The sequence below is a fragment of the Stegostoma tigrinum genome, chromosome 13 (genome assembly GCF_030684315.1).
Source record: "Stegostoma tigrinum isolate sSteTig4 chromosome 13, sSteTig4.hap1, whole genome shotgun sequence".
Lineage (NCBI taxonomy): Eukaryota > Metazoa > Chordata > Chondrichthyes > Orectolobiformes > Stegostomatidae > Stegostoma > Stegostoma tigrinum.
The window spans coordinates 78,476,706-78,498,458 of record NC_081366.1 but is presented as its reverse complement, the minus strand read 5'-3'; the positions used below and the strand labels follow the sequence as shown (position 1 = coordinate 78,498,458).

The window sequence follows — 21,753 nt, the reverse complement described above, 5'->3', positions numbered from 1 at the left end:
TGAAGGAGCTCAGAAATGTGGATCAGATAGACAAGAACGAGCACACCTTTGCCAGGACAGAAATATTATTCATCATATTAGTTTGTATCTTATTTTTAACTCCCCAAACATCTCCAAACTCTACACCTGCCTCAGCTCATCTGCTTCTAAAAACCCTCACCCATCAGTTTGCTAACTAAAAGGTATTTAGCAGACACCCAAACACGCACAGAAGAGGGAAACTGCTGATGTGACTTCAGAACCACAGCAATGTGGATGACTCTTACCTGGCCTCTGAAATGACCTAGTAAAGCATTTAATCATAACCACTGCTAGAACATTTCCAAAATAAAAAGGAAAATGAAACCAGATGAATCACCTGGTAATGAAAAGTCACTGGAAACAATAATGGCAAACACAGCTCCATCAAATCTGCAAAGCTCTCTGGGGGCTCATCACAGAGTTGTCTCACAATTTAGTCAAGCAACAGCTATACTCATGAAATCATACATTGCACACAAAGACCCAATACCACCACCACCTCTGGCCATGCTCTGTCCCACTGGCAGGACAGACTTGACAGATGTGATAGCACTGCTGTAGAGTGAAAAGGAGCTGCCCTCAACATTGACTTCAAGACCCAATGAGGACCCGTTGGTGTTTGAATCAGTCTTCCTCGATGTTGAAACACTGGGGATGGTAAGGGCATAGAATGTACTCTGGCTTGGGGACTTCAATGTCCACCGCTAAGAGTGGCTCAGGAGCTTCTAAACTGAATAAGCTGGTGAAGTTCTCAAGGACATAGCTACTACATCCATTCGCCTGCCGCAGATAGGTCTGTCTATGACAACATCCGCTGATGCAACCACTACACAGTCCTTCTGAAGATAGTCTTCAACATCCTCACTACTTTACTTTCTGCCTAATTGAGAGTGTCATTCCCTTGAGCAATTAAAGAAAAGATCCAATTGAAGAGTAGTGCAACTACAATAAAGTGGTACTGGGTTAAAAGATGGGTGTAAAGGGTTGGCAAAAGTAACAATAAGCTTAAGGATTTGAGAGCTTACAAACCAGCAAAGGGTAAGGGGGAAAAAAAAAATGGAGAAAACAGAATGAGAATAAGCTCGTAACAACTTTCAAGCTTGTATAGGAAGAGAGATGAAAAACAGGTTAACAAAATGTTTCTTGATGAAGAAGTGATGAGTAACATAAATAAAGGGAAAGAAGTGGATGTACTGTATTTAGATTTCCAGAAGGTATTGTCCAAGTGTCACAACAATGGTCACCACAAAATAACAGCTCCTGGTGTAGAGGTAACAGAATGGATAAAGGATTGGTTGGTTAGCGGGCAACAAGTGGGGCATTAATGGGTCATTTTCAGGTTGGCATCGTGTGACAAGTACTGGGGCCACAGGAGCCCAGGTTGGAAGTGAGCATGGCCTGACAGATTTCAGTTGCATGGAGCTGTGCTTTTCAGGTGGGTAAAATCACGCATTCAGGTCTGCTAAATGTACGCAGAATATAAGAGGAAGAAAAGACAGGAAACATTCAGGAAGGAAACGGAACAGTTCTATTAAATGTATTTCACCCTCCTTTTCCAGGTCGATAGGCGGCGTATTGACACCAAGAACTGTTCCCTCTTTAGATCCAGGCTGCTGAGGAAAAATAACATTTTGTTTGCACGTTCCTTTAGCTGCAACTCCTGTCATTATGAAAGACGAGGAGCTGAAGTTATCTGGCCTGTAGAAATTCACTGTCAGTCACTTTTACCAAGCAACACATTTAAACCATAACTGTACTGGATTACCCAAGAAATTGGATCTCCCTGCCCAAAACTCAATGCCAAATTTTGTCTGATAGTACAGCTTTGAAGAGGCTTGGGCCCCTGGCCTCTCTGAAAGAGCTACACAGATTTGCGCTGTTATGCATTAGATTACTTTTCCCAGCAGCATCTCTTCATCCCCTCACAAAAGGAACATGAGGGGGAAAAGGCACAGAGACAGTTCTGGATCTGGTAACATTTCACAGCCAGGCGAAAAATAGTGCCTCCAGATTCCTAAAGGGAAACCACAGCTCTAGAGTCACAAGCTGAAATGGATCTCATGCGATTCCCTGGGTCACATTATTAGCAGCACTGAGTTAAGGCACTCATTTCCTAGCCTTTAGCTACTGGTCAAAATGCCTGCACACTCAAAGCACATTTTGAATTCACTCATCATTCTTTATTTCACGATTGTTGGAAAGAAATGAAGTATTTCAGTTTAGAACAACCGAAAGGAAGAAGTGTCGTATTGTGCAACTTGACAAAAATGGCAAGCCTACCTCCTGCTAAATGAAGACGTAGTAAGGTCAGTGATCGCGGCTGTGCAGTGATTTGTAACCTTGTCCGGACCACTCTCCCAGCTGAAGTACGTGTCAAAACACGAGGTGCTAAAGAGGACACAAAAGTCACAAGTTTTTCCCCAAATTCCAACTCACAAAAGGATTCTGTCATTTACAACCTCAATTCCATTCAGGTTCAGCTTAAGAGAGGGGACGAAGTTTCTGTAGTGGGTCTCCTCCTCACTTTCAATGGATAAACTGGGGAAACACAGGACAGGAGAACACAAATTGCTTCTGTAACCACTCTTCCTCTGATGTTATACTGGATTGAGTGGAAGAATCCCACATCCATTAAAATCCCAAACGCCTTTAAGTCACAACAAAATTTAATTTCAGAATCAGTTTAAGTCTTAGAAATACTGAACGTTAACACAAAAGGAAAACCATGCATCTTGGCTAGCCTCTGTCTTCTGTTCATAACAGCACCAGGCATACTTTCCATCCGTAAAATTTTGTGACGTCACTTTTAATAGTTTTGTACAAACAACAAAACATTGTAAAAATGTTTCCTATCACTAGTCCCTGAGCAACCGTAGGGACAATGTATCCTGTAACCTGTACCACCATTCAGAGATTCTCTCTCTCTCTGTATTATCAGTGCTTCCCTAGACATATGGCAGAGTCTAGTACAGCAAGCTCATATTCTCCAATTACAAGACACATGGTTTTATTTTAAAACTGACAATTCCACATTGCATAATGAGGTTGCAATCCATATTAAAGAGGAGTAAGAGTGCTAAACTATCAGTTAAAGAAAACAAGCAGACAAGCTTCTACAGGCAACAAAGTGGCAAACTTCCATAACTCACCAAACTCATCACATATGGATTTGTTATCCCCCAGCGTTGGGTGTTCAAATGTTTCCCGGCAGTAAAGAATCTTGGTGTTTTGGTTAACCAGAAGAATTCCTCCGAGAGCCAGTAGCTGAGCTTCACTGACACAGTCAGCTGATGCTTTCTGAATTCTCTTCCGGATGGCTCGATAGCGACAGTACTGGGGGTAGCTTAGTATTTTCACTCGTGGTCGATCGTCTTTAAACCCTAAAACACAATGTGGTTTCTTCGGTCATACCAGAGACTGGCTTCGAACAGTTCATTACACAATATCAACAACAGCCTCATGAGATAGAACGCAAGCATACCAATACCTCATTCAGTGCCATAATAGTAAAAGATAACTTACCTCATCTAAATTAAGGAATTGTAATCAGGGCAAGAAGACCACCAATTGAAATAATAAACAGCATCATAATAAGCACGGAAAAACTAGAAAACTAATTATTTTAATGTAAATTTGAACTGAATTGCTAATTTCAGTACAATAATAGGTGGCTAGTAAAATGAGCATGTTGGCAGGCACCAGTGCGATCCACAGCAAGTTTCCCTGAAGCAACAGTAGCTTAAGAATGTTAAATACAAGACACAGTTATTGGAGAGAGACTGGAATCAAGCTCGTCCCCCATCTCACCCTTAGAAATTAGGACCAGGGGATGGCCACTCAGACTCTCAAGCCTGTTCAATAAAATCGTGGCTGATTCAAGTACTACACAATCCAACCTACTCTACAACCCTCCCCCAACTGTAGCATAAATGCTGAGATAATGGGAACTGCAGATGCTGGAGAATTCCAAGATAATAAAATGTGAGGCTGGATGAACACAGCAGGCCAAGCAGCATCTCAGGAGCACAAAAGCTGACATTTCAGGCCTCTCTGATGAAGGGTCTAGGCCCGAAACGTCAGCTTTTGTGCTCCTGAGATGCTGCTTGGCCTGCTGTGTTCATCCAGCCTCACATTCGTTTATCCTGTAGCATAAATGCTGTCCCCTGCACACTTCACTTCAGCTCTAATGAAGTCATCTAAACTCCTCTTGTTCTCTGTGCAATGATGCTTTCTGACCTGCTGTAGTCTCCAGCATTTGTTGTTTGCAGTACAGATTCCAGATTCTGCAGCAATTTGCCCCTACTCCTTACACCCTCTTGCTTATCAGGAATCAGTCTATTTTGGCCTTAAAAATATTCAAAGACTTGGCTTCAATTACCATTTTAGGACATGAAGGTGCCGGTGCTGGATTGGGGTGGAAAGGATCAAATATCACACCGCACCAGGTTATAGTCCAACAGGTGTATTTGAAAACTCTAGCTTTCAAGCTCTGGTCCTTCCTCAGGCATAACGTGGAGCAGAGCTCCAAAAGCTAGTGTTTTCAAACAAACCTGTTGGACTGTAACCTGGTGTCGCGTGATTTTTGACCTTTACCATCTAAGGGAGGAAGTTCAAAGGAGACTCAACCCTGAAAAGAAAATTTGCTTCATCTCAGTCTTAAATGGATGACACTTCATTATTTGAAATGACCTCTCGTTCAAAATTCTTCCATAAAAGGAAGCCACCTTCCCATGTCCCTCGCTGTCAAGGGACCTCAAGCTTTTATTTGTTTCAATCAAGTTATCTTTTCCACTTCTAGGCTCCAGCGGATACAAGACTAGCTTGTCCAATCTTTTCTTGGAAAAGTAACCTGCCAGATTCTGAGGTGAAAAGCTTCCATAGGCGTTTTATATCTTGTAAGTACAACGTGTACTTTGGTATTTGTGCTGACATAGTCGGGTATTTGGACTCTCAGTAGAAGATTAAAGGTTTCTTAAGTCTTTTTGCACGAGAATACTTCTATTTCTGCTCTGTTGCAAAATGCTACACATTTTAATAGATATTTTCTAAACCAACCTGTTCAGGAGAGGCTATTACACACCTCTGGAGCGCATGGGCTTACTGAACACTAGATGAGGTTTTGTATTTCTAGTGGGTGTGGGTGAGAGACAACCTCTGATTCCATCAGCTATTACCCTTCATCAAATTACCAGCCATCACTCAAACATCTACAGCCACACGGGAATAACAACTTAAACAAAAGTGGGAGAAAACTATCCCAGGTGCAGGGGGAAAAGGAAAACAAAACAATAAAAATTGACAGAAAGACAGAAGGTTGCAAATTATAAAAGGCCAGCAGCAACATAAGGGTTAAATGCATTAAAAGAAACTCAAGGAGCAATGGCAACAAATCACAGATTTAAATGTTTAAAAAAAAGCCGGCGAAAATGCTGAAGACAGCTGCCAACTGAGAATGGGCACCGGATGGCGCTAACAGGGATGCAATGTTTCACTAGAAAATTTAATAAGCTCGGCACAAGCGAGGCATTATTGTTTTGGGAATAGATCAGTTAAAAAGTGGGGAGGTGGAAGCTGAAGCAATTAAGGTAATGATTCACAGCATGGCCCTTAAGTCACATCAGTCAAGCTTATTTGGCTTCCTGCTCAAGATGCACCAGTAACAATTTGTTTCAGCAAGAAAGAGACTGCAGGAATTTCGACCATAATCACAGGCATTTCGCTGTTCTAGAGATGAAGTATAGAGATCAGGAGAAAATCAATTTCACAATGATAATGAGTCACTGCTTAACACAGAACAAACGGAAATGTAACATTAGGTTCCACATCTTTCTAAACTGTATGGGTAAAGGCTGGGTTGATGCAATTAATGTGCAGCTTTATTCAGCTATTCTAAACTGAAGTTCACACAGGCACAGATGGCAGGGCTTTGGAACTACAGAGAAACTGTCCATGAAATCGGCACCGACTTTTTTTGTTTGTAAATGAGTCATCTAGTCTAATCCCATGTGTACACACATTTCCTCTTCCACAGAATGATATATTTCCAGCAAAAGAGGCTGTTGAGCTCATCATTTTTAAGCTAGCCATTTGTAAGTGTGCAAGATCTCAAATTTTTCAACTTATTTACTCAACCTTCCAAAATGCATTGTATCTAGAAAGGTGTTCAAAATTGTAAACAACTCTCCTTAACGTTGTCAGAGATAATGGGAACTGCAGATGCTGGAGAATCCGAGATAACAAAGTGTGGAGCTGGATGAACACAGCAGGCCAAGCAGCATCTCAGGAGCACAAAAGCTGACGTTTTAAGCCCCGAAAGTAGTTTCAGATACTTGTGACAGTGAATCTATCATTCCAACCTGTCTCTGCATAAAGAAATTATTTCTAGTTCCCAATGCTTTTTTTTTTATAGTATTATCTTAGAGAATTGAAACTTGAAAACAAAACTATTTGAGTCTGTCATGTTCTCTTCAAAAAATGCAAGGTGACTACCACTTACAAATAGTCATACCGGGGTGGATGATGTTACTATATTAAAGAAACAGCGCTGGGGAAGAAATTATACCTTCATCTAATTTTTTTTGTTTGATACATCAGAGGCTACACAGTCCCCACACTTGCTCATCTGAAGAAAACTTTGTTTTAATAAAAGCAAACATTGACTTGGCTATCACAGGCGGCAGGGAAGCAACAACATTTGCCAGATGCCTTAAAGATCTAACGATTTCTGTGGCATTAACTCCCTCTTCCCTGACATCAGCATGAATCTGGCACCAATTGGTCTACATCCATTCTACAGTGACATTATCAAGCAGGGCAATCAGTCAATCGATTGTAACACTTCTCTCAGACAGCAAACCAGGAAATAAAATTGAGATTAGCATTCACTTTTAATTACAGAGAACAAAACAAGTGATTGGGCTACAGCAAGCAATTAAGATATAAACAACAGTATTGTAAATTTCCATAAAAATTAGAAATGAGAGATTTTATGACAATGTACAAATTTGGATTGGGTGAGGATTCAAAGCGAATGTTGACAATATCAAATTACCTGTTGAAGCCCATAATGAAGTGTACTATAACTGACACAGGACTGGAGAGTGGGACTCGCTCTTTAGAGAGCTGGTAAAGACTCGATGGGTTAAGCGGCCTCCATCTGTACTGTAAATTCCGTGATTCTATGACAATAGCTACAAGATATGGATTTCAGCAGTTGCCATTGGACCCAGAGAATTTGGACTATATGATACATGACAGTTTTGCTGTCATTATTACTGCAAAATACAAAAATACCAACTCAACAAAATTAATCTGGAACAGATGCCTACTAGATGAGCAATCTTCTCGGCTGACCACTGTGTTTGAGGCTATCTGCACTATAGTTCACCATTCAGTAGGTTGACTGCCACAACTTTGTTTTCAGGTAGCATTCCTCATGGCCTGTTTATTCTGGCATGTGAAAGGTAGACCACTTGTTACTCTGTTTGGAAGTGATCCTTACCTTAAGCACAAAATAATTCATTGCACGTTAGCCAGGAAGGATAAGTTATATTTATTTTCTATCACCGTAATCTACGTAGTAATGAGGAGTGCCTGGATGGTGACCTTTAGCCAAAAACATAAACTTCCTCCCCACCAAGTCTATGATACTACCACAGTGAGTGGTGCTTAAGGCACTCCCCATTATTAAACCTTTCCAGGCCATTAGACAACAGTATCTTGACATACAAAAAGGTCCGACGGCCTGCTCTATATAAAATCAAATCTTACTGCAAACAATTCCCTGGTTTAACTCGTGGGAGTCAGTCAAGCACCCTCTGAGAAAGGAATACCAGCATTAAGTCTCCAAGGCAAACCAATGGAGAACTTTACAGTTTGCATGTGCAATCACACACACACACAGCTTGAGAAATCAGACAGTAATGCACTTTCCAGAAGGTTAAGACACTGATGTGCAGACCCAAGTAGTTTTTAAGATATGATGAGAATTTCTGTCTTTACCACACTTTCAGACACGGAGTTCCACACTTCCACCACCCTCTGGTGGAAGAAATTTCCTTCAAATTCCCCTGAACTGCATTCACTTTTCCCCAAATCCCTGCCTCTTGTAATGGATTATTCAACCAAGTAGTAGAGGGCTTTCCTGACCACATTATTTAGTCCCCCTCAATGAAATTTCCTGACAGTCTTCACTGTTCCAAAGAGAACAACCCCAGCCAATCCAATATTTCCTGATAACTTAGAATGCTTCAGTCCAGGTAATATTCTCTTAAATCTCCTCTGTACTCTAGAACACAACCATCTTTCCTGCAGTACACTGGTCAGAAAGCGCATAAAGTAAGCCAGCTGTAGTATAACTTGTGTTTTTATTCTGTTCTAGAATAACCTCCCAGCTCTGAGTGTTCTATGCTTCAGAAATAAAGGCAAGCATACCATTGACCAGTCTCCTTCAGGGATCTGTGAACATGTACTCCCAGATCCTGTTATTGTACACTTCTTGGTATCCTACTATTCGTGTTGTACTTCCAAGCTCTGTTGGCCCTATCTCATTTTTTTAGGCTGAATTCCATTTGCCATAGTTTTGCCTATCTGACTAATCCATTCACATCTTCCTGCAGTCTGCAACTTTCTTCTTCATCAGCCACGCAGTCAATTTTTGAATCATCATCTCAAATCTATTTTAAATGCAATAATTCTGGTCTTTCCTCTCTTTTCTTCTCATGGGAACTGTCTCTGGCAGATTACACAACTGGTAATTACTAAGAAAGTACACAAGAGCCCCTCACATGACAAACTTCATTGTGTGTATACACTGACATCAGGGAAGTTCTTTTAACCTTAATTGAAGTACATTGAATAAGGTAAAACACAGTGAAGTTTAGTCATCTAATAATCTTAACCATCTTTCAATTTCCATATGCAAATAAAAATACACTAAATTAGGACAGAAAGTCAAAAGAATTCAGCCTGAGAATATAGAATGATTTATTTGTCAACAATTTCAACCTCAGAAGTAAACACTTGATCCTTCACAAAATATTATAAACTAACCAAAACAAGTAGAAAGTGACTCATAATGAGGTTCTATTCACGATCCTGAAGAGCTGGCAAATTACTGCTATTTACTATCACAGGTGTTTAAACTGGAGACAATTCCTTAAAGCTAACATATGCACCACTGATAAAAAGAACCCTCGTCCATCTTCTACACTGTGATCATGTGAAACATCAGCATTAGTTGTACATTGTATCCATCATTGCCTGCTGAAGATGTTTTGTGTTACTTTGCAATTCCACAAGGTGCTGAGTGGAGATGTTGCAAATGAAAAAAAAATCACTGCAAGGAATTAATGCACAGAACAAGCCCAAATTCATCCCTCTGGGTTTGCAGACATTTCTTATCCAGACTTATCCCTAAAACATCACTAAAGCTGCTCAAAGTTTCAATCCCTCTTTGTACCACTGTAGAGAGGTCAGATGGAGAAACAATTAGGACACAGGGCAATTCACACCAACCGCACAGGGTTCGATCGTGCTGCCACTGAGGCAAACCTGGGGGCCTGCCTCCTTGCGATACTTCAATAAAAATCAACAGCATCTGGCAGGGGCTTGGTGAAAGGTCATGAAAGGGACTTGCCGCTCTTTTCAAGCTCCACGTGTTATACAGAAAGGACTTTCCAATGTGAAACAAACATAGCTCACCTACTCAACTAAGATGCATTCCAACTGTGAGGCTCTGAAGGACACCATTGCCCAAGGCCAGGTTTATTTGAATTCAGGATCCTTTCCACATTAATTCTTGCACTTATTATTCAAGGTTGTGTTCTGCTTTAAAATTCAGCAATTGCGGGATTACCATCCAAGCACTGCGCTTAGTGGCAAATATGGCAACAACTAAGGAATAAGCTAATAAAATGTGAGGCTGGAAGAACACAGCAGGCCAAGCAGCATCTCAGGAGCACAAAAGCTGACGTTTCGGGCCTAGACCCTTCATCAGAGCCCCTCTGATGAAGGGTCTAGGCCTGAAACGTCAGCTTTTGTGCTCCTGAGATGCTGCTTGGCCTGCTGCGTTCTTCCAGCCTCACATTTTATTATCTTGGATTCTCCAGCATCTGCAGTTCCCACTATCTCTGATACTAAGGAATAAGCCCCTTCTTACCCCAGGGTTCAAAGAACGTAGAATCCCTAGAGTGTGGAAACAGGCCTTTCAGCCCAAAAAGTCTGTACTGACCCTCAGAGCATCCCATCCCAGCCCACTCCTCTTTAACTCCCCTAATCTAGGCATCGCTGAACACTGTGGGCAAATCCACCAAGCCTGCACATCTTTGGGCTGTGGGAGGAAACCAGAGCACCCGGACATGGGGAGAAAGTGCAAACTCCACACAGACAGTCGCCCGAGGCTGGAATCGAACCTGGGTCCCTGGCGCTGTGAGGCAGCTGTGCTAACCACTGAGCCACTGTGCCGCCAGGGTTCTCATACACTATCAAAAAAAATCCCCTCTGTTCAGGTATTGTGCTTCATATAGATTCCAACAGGATTTACTAATCCCACAGGAAATGGGTTTTCATGATGGTCAATATTACTGGCCAGTCCCCTGGATGTGTATTGGGAACCTGCATTCAATGCCCATTCACTGAACTGCAGCGATTTTCCTGTTGGCTTTGATTTTTGTGAAAAGCGAGGAATGCTAAGATGAAAAAGAAACTGTTGCCTGATACACCACACCACTCTGTTTCCCAATTACTCTGTTTGTCTGTAGATTAAGGATTTTTTTTGAGCCACACAGTGACAGCGAGGAGGCCCTCGTGACAAGATGATCTGGAGCTGGGCGGGTTTAACTAGGGAGCCCAGAAAATAAAAAAAAGTGTCCACGCAGACACTTTAAGTCACCTCACTCAGTTCCCCTTACGACTGATATAAAAGCCAATTTCCACAAAAGTTGGATAAAAATTAGCTGATCTCTGCAGAAATAATCAGCATCCAACAATTCACAGGGGGAGAGAAAGGTAAATCTCAGATGACTGCTTTAACCCCAAGTTCTTTTACAAATTCAGCTCAGGCATCACCAATTGGACAAATCCTCACCTGAACTTTCAAATTCATTTTCCACACTGTTTGAGGTGTGGCAGCAGCGTGTAGGTGATGTGACGTTCAGCTCAGGGTCCTCCTTGCAGTCACTGCAATGCAAATCAATAATGCTGGGTTTCTCTTCCTCAGTATCAGTGGTCCATTGTGAACTCTCAGTGCACACCCATTTCACCAAATCTTGTAGACGGATAATTATCCTTTTGGAGACTGCAATGACCTCATCCTATCACACACAAAAAAGTAAAGAGCAGTCAACTGTTAGTAACTTTCAGCTAGCTAAATATTAAAAGAAAAAATGCTGAGTTTCCATTTAGGTTCCCCAAAACATCATAAAGTGCTTCACACACAATTCATTGCAAACGCAGAAATCTCTCCCATCAGTAAGACATGGATAGCAGTCAGTTTGCTTTTTGACACTATTATGGGAATAATTCCAGCCAGAAACCTGGGAACAGTTGAGTGTTTCCACTCAGGCAAAAGGAAGATTTCTGCACCACACTGGAAGTGTAAAATAGACTTGGATCCACAAGTAACAGTAATATGAAATCACAACAGATTTCAATACCTTGATGTTTGATATTGCAGTTAATCCATCGATGCTTCACAAAGAATTACCATTTAAATAATCACGATGTAGGTCACTCATCTGTATAAACAAAGGTTCCAAGTTGGGTTCTTCATACCTGAGAAACCACTTGATCTGAACAGTTAGCCACAGCAACCTAGGGGATAGGAGGGCCAGTGATTCCTGTCACAGAAGAGGGAATGGCCTCATGGTACTACTACTAGACTGTTAATACAGAAACCCATTACCCGGAGGAAATGTTCTGGGGACCTGGGTGCGAATCCCGCCACGGCGGATGGTGGAATCCGAATTCAATAAAAATCCCGACAATAATGAAGACCACGAATCCAATGTCAGGAAAAACCCATCTGATTCACTAATGTCCTTTGGGGAAGGGAACTGCCATCCTTATCTGGTCTGGCCTACATGGGACTCCAGACCCACAGCTCTGTGGTTGACTCTTAAACTGCCTTTGGGGATAGACAGCGAATGCTAGCCTAGCCAGTGAATGAATAAATAAAAAATGTTGGCGAATATACAGGTGAATAAAGTAGCAGTATCAGAGATAGCAAGAACTGCAGATGCTGGAGTCAGAGATAAAACTGCGTGGAACTGGAGGAACACAGCAGGCCAGGCAGCATTAGAGGAGCAGGAAGGCTGATGTTTCCAGTCAGGACCCTGCTTCAGAAATGGGGGAGGGCGAAGGGGGCTCAGAAATAAGTAGAGAAGGAGGCTGGGTGGGGCTGGGGAAGGTAGGCAGGTTGGTGATAGGTGAGCGCACACGGGGATTGGTCAGTGAGGTGGGAGAGAAGATGGAGAGGTTGTGTCGGGTCAAGGAGGCAGGGATGAGAGGGAGGATTGATCATCAGATGGGGCTGGGGTGGGGAGATTTTGAAGCTGGTAAAATCCAATGGTTGAGGCCACTGGACTGTGAACCCCCGCGGCAGAACATGAGGTGCTGCGCCTCCAGTTTCCGGGAGCCACAATGGCACAAACCCCACCTGTTCTTTTCCTTTTTTAACTCCCTCTTTTCCTCCCCCCGTGGTTTTCTTCTCCTGTTCTACTCTCTTGGACTCTTGGCCTTGGACACCCGCCTAACCCCCCCCACCCCCAAAAAACAGGGTCGGGGGTTGGTAGTCCAGAGTGGGGATGCCAGCTGCCTGGAGCTAGTCTGGTCTTCATTTTGGCCATTACAGCTTGTGTCATTGCGGCTCCCGGAAACTGGAGGCGCAGCACCTCATATTCTGCCTTGGGAGCCTACAACCCAAAGGTCTCAACGTGGATTTCACCAGTTTTAAAATCTCCCCAGCCCCAGCCTCAACCCATGTCCAACCCTCCATCCCATCCGGGCCTCCTTGACCTGTCTATTATCTGTCCCACCACTTTCTACCTGCATTCACCTATCGCCATCCCACCTTCCTTCCCCAGCCCCACCCTTCCTCTCTATTTATTTCCCAGCTCCCTTCCCCCTCCCCATTCTGAAGAAGGGTTCTGGCCTGAAATGTCAACTTTCCTGCTCGTCCGATGCTGCCTGGCCTGCTGTGTTCCTCTGGCTCCACGCTCTAGTAGTAGGTTCACATTCCATATCTAATATGATGTATCTTCCCTGATATTGAATATTGATATAAAGTAAAATTGTTACATGAGCGAGGCTGCAGAGGATTGGAGATTTCCCATTGCTGTTGGAATAAATGTAACATTTGCCAAATGGAACAGGCTCCTCCTCTCTCGAGCTTGTTACACGCATCACGGGAGAAACCAAGGCAAGTTTATAAAAGGTAATTGCTGAATGCTTCTGAATTCTTTCATGGCCACCATTCTACGGAAAGCTACATGCAAGTCCCAGTCAGGTAGGTGAAACCTTTAGCACAGAACTCACTTGATGCAGTTATCCACATAAGACACAGGAAAAGGTCACCTTAATGCTAAAGTATTAAAGGAAATAGGTCTATAATAACTTCAATCCTACCTCCACAGAAAAGACAATCAGGAAAGATTGGAAAATGACTATACTCCTTTCTCTTTTTTCAAAAGAAAAACTTTTACATTTTTAATCTAATATATCTTTAATAGTACCATGTAATGGTTCACGTTAATTCTTGAGTAACAAACTTGGTTTTGAGATCCATTCCAAAATAGTTTAGTTGCTCCATCATTTGGAATTTTCAGAGTTTTCTTTGAAGACTGGCAGTTCATATAAAAGATGGCCACTGTCATTTTAACGACCTCTCTCATTTTTGAGCTACTAACAATGAAGAAATCGACAAAGTTCACCAGTCCATCCAAACTTGTCCTACACGATGGGCCACCACACGTAGACTGTGTATCACCCACAACTATCCCATCTCAAGGGATGAAAATCCAGATTGAAAATACACATCAATTCTTTATGATGAGAGAGCGAGAGAGTGAAAAAAAAAACAGGAACAAAAGCAACAGCGAGACCACATATTTCGACCGTCCTCTCGAGTTAAAGATATTTTCTTCAATCTACTCTGTCTATGCCCCTCATAATGTCATATTCCTCAATCAGATACCCCAGGGAAAATTAACCCAGCCTTTCTATCCCAGGGAGTCTCCTCTCCAGTAAACTCACTTCTTTCCGATAGTGTGGCAACCAGAACTACAAAAAGTATCTGTGGCATAAACAATGTCTTATAAAGTTGTAACAAGGCTTGTTCCTAAGTTCTATGCCCTGGCTAATGAAGGTAAGCACCCTTTATGCCTTCTTCACCAACCTGTCTACCTGTTCTGACCCCTTCAGGGATCTACGGGCTTGTACGTCAAGGTCCCTTTGCTCCTCAGCACTTTCCTTAGGTACCTACCATACATTGTGTAAATCCCTCCCTTGCTGACCTGCCAAAATGCATCACCTCACACTTATCAGGATTAAATTCCATCTGATATTGCTCTGCCCAATTTGATCAATACCAGACTGCAGCCTGAGACCATCCTCCTCACTATCAACAGCATCACCAATTTTCATGTCATCAGTAAACTTACTATTCACATCTCTTACATCTACATCCAAGTCATTAATGTACATTATAAACAGCGAGGGTCCCAGCTCTGATCTCTGTGGTACACAGCTGGCCAGAAGCTTCAATCACAAAATCAATCCTCCACCATCACCCTTCACCTCCAATTAGCAAGCCAACTTTGGATCCAATCTGCCAATTTGCATTGGATCCCACAGGCTCTGATCTTTTCGACCTGCCTTCCATGGGGGACCTTGTCAAAAGCCTTACTGAAGTTCTTGCAAACTACTTCAATTGCACCACCCTCATCAACATATTTAGTCATCTTTTCGAAAAACTCAGTCAGTCAGACAGTATATCCCTCCAATAAATTCACACTGATTATACCTTAACAATCCCTGCCTTTCCAAGTATTGATTAAATCAAAATTTTTTTCCCAACAATTTCCCTATCACTGACATCAGACTAACTGACCTGTACAACCACATTAGCCATTCTCTAGTCATCATAATACTTCACTGGCCATAGGTGAAGTGTAAGTATCTCTGCAGGTCCCCTATCCTTGGCCTCCCATAGCAGCCTGGAATGTATCTCAGACCCTAGGGATTTATGCATCTTTATGTCTGCTAAAATATCCAACACATCCTCCTTATTAATCTTAACAGAACCGCACCATCCCTAATGAAATCTCCAACTACAATGTCTTTCTCCTTTGTAAATACAGATGAGAAATACTGAATTAAGATCTCACCTATACTCTCTTATTCCACATATAGATTGCCCCTTTGGTCTTTAATAGGTCACATTCTTTCCCTAGTCATCCACTCTTAGGAATACATACAAAATACGTTAGGGTTTTCCTATCAGCCAGAAATATTTTGCGACCGCTATTTACCCACCCTAATTTCATTTTCCAGACCGCGTCCACCCTCTCTATACTCTTATTACAGTTTGTTTAACATCTGAGAAGGCTTGGTGACTCTCAGAGCTAGCAGGATACTGAAGAGATCCCAATCCACTCAAGCAAATCCTCCACTTTAAGTGGGAAACACAGCCTCAACATTAGTGTGGTCAGCACTTCTCACTGCAAATGCTAACTACTTTTAAATCTGCACCTTCACTACAGAGATCGTTTTTTTTTTAAAAAGAAACCTTTTCTGTAAAACAACCCTTTCTCCAAGTGCAGTGACATGTCCTATTTATTCTCAGCATTATATCTCAAGCCTATCGAGGCTACTGTATTAGGATACAGGTTCACATCTATGATTGCATTGGGTGAGGCCCCAAAATGGCTTTTGTGGTGGGTCAGAGAACAGAAGGTACAATTACATTATTTTACAAATGGTCCATTCTGATGTTTCTGTTCTAGGCAGCCCTACTTTATGTAACCCAATCTACTTATCCTTTTCAAAGTTGCTGGAAAAGCCTACAGGTCTGGCAGCATCTGTGAAGGAGAAAACAGAGTTAGCGTTTTGGGGCCAGTGACTCTTCCTCAGAACTTTGTCTTGGTTCTTGATTTACAGCATCCACAGGTGTTTTTGGTTTCTTCTTATCCTTCTATTCATTTTTCCCTTGTTCGGAGAATTTAAGACAGGAATTCAGCAAACCCAGCTGTTGCAAGTGCATTTAAAGTAATTAGTCCAAACTACTTCATGTGATAAAAAGTTCAAAATCCTAGCAACTCTCTACGTGTTCAGGTTGCTCCTGATATTTTTATTCATTAAATGACCCTTAGTTTTGGACTCCCCACAAGAGGGAGCATCTTCTGTACTTGCACCAGGTCAGACAACTTCATAATTGCAAAGAACCTGATTAAAGTCTCACCCTAGATTTCTCAAGGATCACCAGCCTCTTCAATCTTCCACAGAAATAATTTCCCAATACATAGATGTGCACACACGTTTTGTTTTGTGCTTTAAAGGTTTGGATTAACTCTTTAAAACTGGTTACAATCCAACAGCACAAAATCAGCACATTGAAAGGGGTCTTTCCTTAAGAATTCGAGGAATTAGCTTTCTGAGACCCACATGGAGGTTAGGAGGATGAAACAGAATGTCATGCATCAACTGCACTGTCCAGGTATTTGACATTAATGTAGCTCCCAAAAATTTGAGATCCTCTTCGTGCATCCCTCATGTTTTAGTCCAGTTTTTCAACTCCAGAAACCAATGGAAAAATCACATCCCCCATTAGCATGATTTCGAAGACAGAAGATCGGGGTGCAAGTTTACACTGCATTAAAAAAAACCAAAACTCAATTGTATAAAAAATACTTGGGCAGAGGCAGCCCTGCTGCTTATGGACTTCTGTCTTGAGAGAGGAGAACTTCCATTCCTGGTTTAGACTAGTACATTAGCCCTGAGGAAGGGGTGACGAAAAGAGTAAAAAATTCCCAAGTGTATTAAATGGAGTTCAGGTTCAGTACAGTGTGCATCTTCAATCATTCTTTCCTCTCTTGGGAATTCAATACTAGCAGCAGCAGTTGCTGTTAAGGACCATGGCGTGACACCTTCATTAGAGAGGGACAACCGGTGGTGAATTTAATTGGGATGGTCACTATGCCGCAGGTTAGGAGTGAGATTGAGAAGGTGGGACCCTCGTAGTAACATCAGCCAGTGTGGGAATTGAACCCATGCTGTTGGTGCCATTCTGCATTGCAAACCAGATCATCCAGCCAACTGAGCTAACTGACTCCCTGCATTAATACCACTGGGTCCCAGTGGTGAAAATAGCTGAATTAACATTAGAAGTGAAGATGGCACTGAACAATACAATAAATCATTTTCTCCTCCCCGCTCTCTCGCACACTGTCGCTCCAACTGCTGCATCTTTCCAACTTCAGCCAGGTTATGAAGGGAAAGTGGGGCACATAGGCAACTGATTTGTGACAGAGAGGTAACTGGGTCACCTTCACATACGTGTCAATAGCAGACTTGAGAACAGTACTGCATGATGCAGAGTCCACCTCAGCCTCAGTGAGGCCTGAGGAGACCAAAAAGCGAGGGAAAAAGGAGGAGTGGAATGAAATTAAGGAAAAGAAAACACATATTTAATTGGAATTAAATAAATATGAATCCAGGTTGAGCAGTGGCTCGGGTAATTTGCAATACTCCATTGTCAGGATCAGTTACCAGTTCAATTCAGTCTTCCCCAGAGATGCCAATAGTGATCACTGTTTAAAGTACATTCACCCAAAACAAGGAAAACAAAAACCTCCTTCAAGCACCAGTAAGTCTGCTCAAAAGACAGCCGACAAACTAGTCCCTTTAATAAATCTGCTTTCAAAACCAAAGCTTCAAAAAAAAAACTCTTCAAAAGCTCTCTCCAGTTTGAAGTTTTATCGACTGCCTGCTGCAGACAATTTCATGGTGATAATTTTTATTTAAATTTATTTTAAATAGTTCCACTAATTTGTGAGTAACTCTACACTGAACAAAAGAATTCCATTATTAAGCCCAGCTCCTCATACAAGTAAGCTTTCTCTCAATATCTTTAGAAAATGTTCCCACTGGGCAGCTCCTGTCAGATCAGTGGATTATGGCTATTGTTAAAAAGCTCCAACTACCATGGAAACACGCCGGTCTTAACATTAAAACCGGGCCAAGTATGCAGCAGTAATTCTCTGCTCGAGATAAGCTTGATCAGTTTGTGGGATCTGATACACCGCAAAGCCCCGTTCTCTGGCCGAGATGCAAGTTGAATTTGGTAGATTCTTTCTTGCTCTCTCTCATCACACACCATCAGTCACCTTCCTGCAGGCAAGGCACCTAACCTGGGCTAGGTTGAGTTATTTCAAATAAAACATTTTGATGAGGTTCTTTTGAAAAAACAGAGAGCAGTAAATGCCTGGCACATGCCGCCAGGAGAGGTGGAAGAAGCAGACACAGATAATAACATTTAAAGAGACATAGAGATAGACATATGAGCTGGCGGAGAAGAGAGGGATAAGGACTATGTGCAGGCAGACGGGATTAATTTAGAATGGCATCACTGTCAGCACAGATACGGTGGGCCGAAGGGCCTGTTCCTGGGCAGGACTGTTCTCTGTAAATATTACTTAATCTTTACCGAAGATGACTCCAAGTTATTTCACTCACTACCAGCTGCTGATCTGCACTTTGACAACACCACCGTTTGACCCTGACACTATCAGGTTTCATAACTTTGGTCACATCCTCACTGCCACTCTACCTGGGATGCAAATAAAAATCATAGAAACACTGAGTAAATGGCTCACTCTATTAGTCACACTTCTCCACAGATTTCCTTGGACATTTTTGCATTCTGCCCATTATTTTCACCATAAATACCAACATCATCAAATTGGATAGCCAGCCCCATTTCAACACCCGATTAACTAGTTCCCACCGACTGCACTGCAGTCAGCTTTACGTTGCCCATTAATCGGAATGATCTCTGCCTCCAACCAGCACAAACCTTGCTGACCCCTGGCTGGAAGCATCAGCAGCTTAGCTGATTAGTCACGCAACTTCAAAGGCAGCCTGAAAGGGGGAATGCAAAGCGGGAGTCAGGATGAGGAGAATCTGACCAGGGGCAGAGTGAGGAATGGCACAGCACAAGAGAAGGCAGGTTGCAGCTTTCTCAGTCAAGGAGGTAGAAAAGTGGAGCAGGCCCTGTAATATGCAGGTGTAAGGAGGCTCTCCAGAAACAGCAAGCAGGAGGGGAATTGAAAGCAGACAGCTGTGCACGTCCATGCAAGGAGTCAACTCTCAAGAACTTGGAAGTGGTGTCACAAGAGGTTCGACAATCTCCTCACTAAATACAACGGTGTGGACAAAGTCAGAAGTCACATAACAACAAGGTTACAGTCCAATAGGTTTATTAGAAATCACAAGCTTTTCGGTGCACTGCTCCTGTGTCAGGTGACCTAAAGGAGCAGCGCTCCAAAAGCTTGTGATTTCGAAAAAACCTGTTGGACCATAATCTGGTGTCACGTGACTTCTCACCAAATGCAAGAGCAGCCTCAACCCATCAGCTGACCATTATTCACCGACTGAATTAGTCATGCTCCATCAGCAATACAGATATGTTTCTCACAAGCAAAGCACTGTTGAAAGCTTCACTTCCACAACTCGCAGGTTGGACAAACTATTTAACCATAAAAGGCGCACCAGCCAAACAGAGCACATTATTGTCACCAATCACTCTTCCAGCATGAATTTCACTTCACTCCCATGCAAGCCCTGGGCCAGTTTAATTCATGGATTTTATGCAGCCTATGACAGACAATGTTGCAATTTCCAATGCAGCACAGGCAGTAACCAGACAACACGAGTGCTGTGCTGGAAACTTGGGGACAGTTACTGGCATGGCTGTGGATCGCAGGGTGCAAATAGATCTGCAGGATATCACAGCCATCCAGCAGCTTGTCTCCAGTTTGTCACATTAGGTGGGATGTTATGGGCTCCTGTTAATGAAGCAGCCTAGGCTCCATGAAGCAAAAACCCCAGTGTTCCCTCAGAAAACCAGTATCTTGCCTCCTAACTTTACCAGTCTAAACCCATCAGTGAATCAGCCTGGAATGCAGTCACTGATGCTTGTTCCACCTACCTACCTCTGGCAAGGCAGAACAAAATGGGCATTACTGTCTGAGAATGGAGAACCTCAATAACCTCCCTTGCGCAATGAGGGAACAGTAAACCACAAGGCAAGCATCAATAGTAGGAAACAAAAATTTGTGATCACACTCATCTTCAGCCACCAACAAACGCTGGCCTTACGCTACTCTGCCACTGCCACAGTGGCTGCAGCAGGCGGCAGGTTATAGTGAGGCTACCCAGGCTGAAGTACTCATGTCTCACATGTTATTCATTGCTGAGTTTCAGGTAACAGAATTGCTCCTTGAATATCCTGAACAAATACAGTTTCCTGCCATGGACAGTGCTTCAACCCCTCCTCCTACACAGTCTTCTGATGGCCAGCCTTGCTCTTGTGTGACCTCAGTTCATGGTCAAACTCATGCTCAACCCCACAGAGCATACCTACTAGTTCCCCAAATACTGGAAAACAACCCAAACATTCCCGTAATAGATAGCAGGCGACCACTGAAGCATTCTGATCCTTTGAAGGTGTATTCATGTATCTGGACTCGGTGTATCCAAACAAAGGCCTGATCAGAGGTAATCATATCAATAAACCCCTGCCCTAAAAGAGAGAGAGAGAGAGAGACACAGAGAGAGAGAGAGAAAGAGAGAGAGAGAGAAAGAGAGAGAGAGAGAAAGAGAGAGAGAGAGAAAGAAAGAGAGAGAGAAAGAAAGAGAGAGAGAGAGAGAAAGAGAGAGAGAGAGAGACTTTTGTTACATGACCCGATTAAACAGACATCCCAGAAATTAAAACTCTACACCAATTGTTTGGTAAATTGATAAATTATTTTCATCCTGGCAGAATATATCCAAATGCAATAAAAAAAACCTGGATACAAGAAGCTAAACTGAATTTTTTATTCCTTTAAACTTTATCCACAGATTGAAATAAATGCTGCACATTTCAAATTTCTGCAGCTGAAGATAGAAGACTGCTACATAATTAACAGTAATTACTAGTCTTACAGCTATATGGTCCTTTTGATCAGTGGCAAATTAATTTTCCTACTGATCTGCCTAGACCCTGTCCTGCAAATCTGTGGCAAGTCATTACTAAGGCTGATCAACCTCCCCTTAGAGTCTTGGATACTAAGGAAATCAAGAACATGAAGACAGTATGCCAAAGTGTAGCTGATATTGAATAGTCATGATTCATTGACTGCTAAAGCAAGGTTAAGGGGCCAAACGACCTATTCATCTGAAGAAGGGTCACTGGACCCAAAACATCAACTCTTCTTTCTCTCCACAGAGCTGAATTTTCCCAGGAATTTCTGTTTTTGTAAAGTCATGCAGCACAGAAACTGCCCCTTTGGCCCAGTTAGTCCATGCTGAACGTAATTCCAAATTAAACTAGTCCCATCTGCATGCTCCTGGTCCATATCCCTTCAAACACTTCCTATTCACGTATTTATCTAAATAACTTATAAAGATTGTAATTGCACCCACATCCACCACTTCCTCAGGGAAGTCATTCCACACAGGAACCAAGCTCTTTCT

At 42.5% G+C, this 21,753-nt stretch overlaps 1 protein-coding gene across 3 annotated transcripts in view; it reads right to left on the bottom strand.

The window, feature by feature from the left end:
• The window catches only part of LOC125458557 (AT-rich interactive domain-containing protein 5B-like), a 90,382-nt gene that overhangs the window by 54,189 nt on the left and 14,440 nt on the right, over window positions 1-21,753 (bottom strand). For all 3 annotated transcript variants that reach the window (XM_048543944.2, XM_059650804.1, XM_048543945.2), the window contains exons 3-5: window positions 11,108-11,333; window positions 3,171-3,401; window positions 2,302-2,409 (exon numbers count right to left, since the gene is read on the bottom strand). In XM_048543944.2, the coding sequence (XP_048399901.1) occupies window positions 2,302-2,409; window positions 3,171-3,401; window positions 11,108-11,333 (565 nt within the window). The remainder of the gene's footprint in view (window positions 1-2,301; window positions 2,410-3,170; window positions 3,402-11,107; window positions 11,334-21,753) is intronic.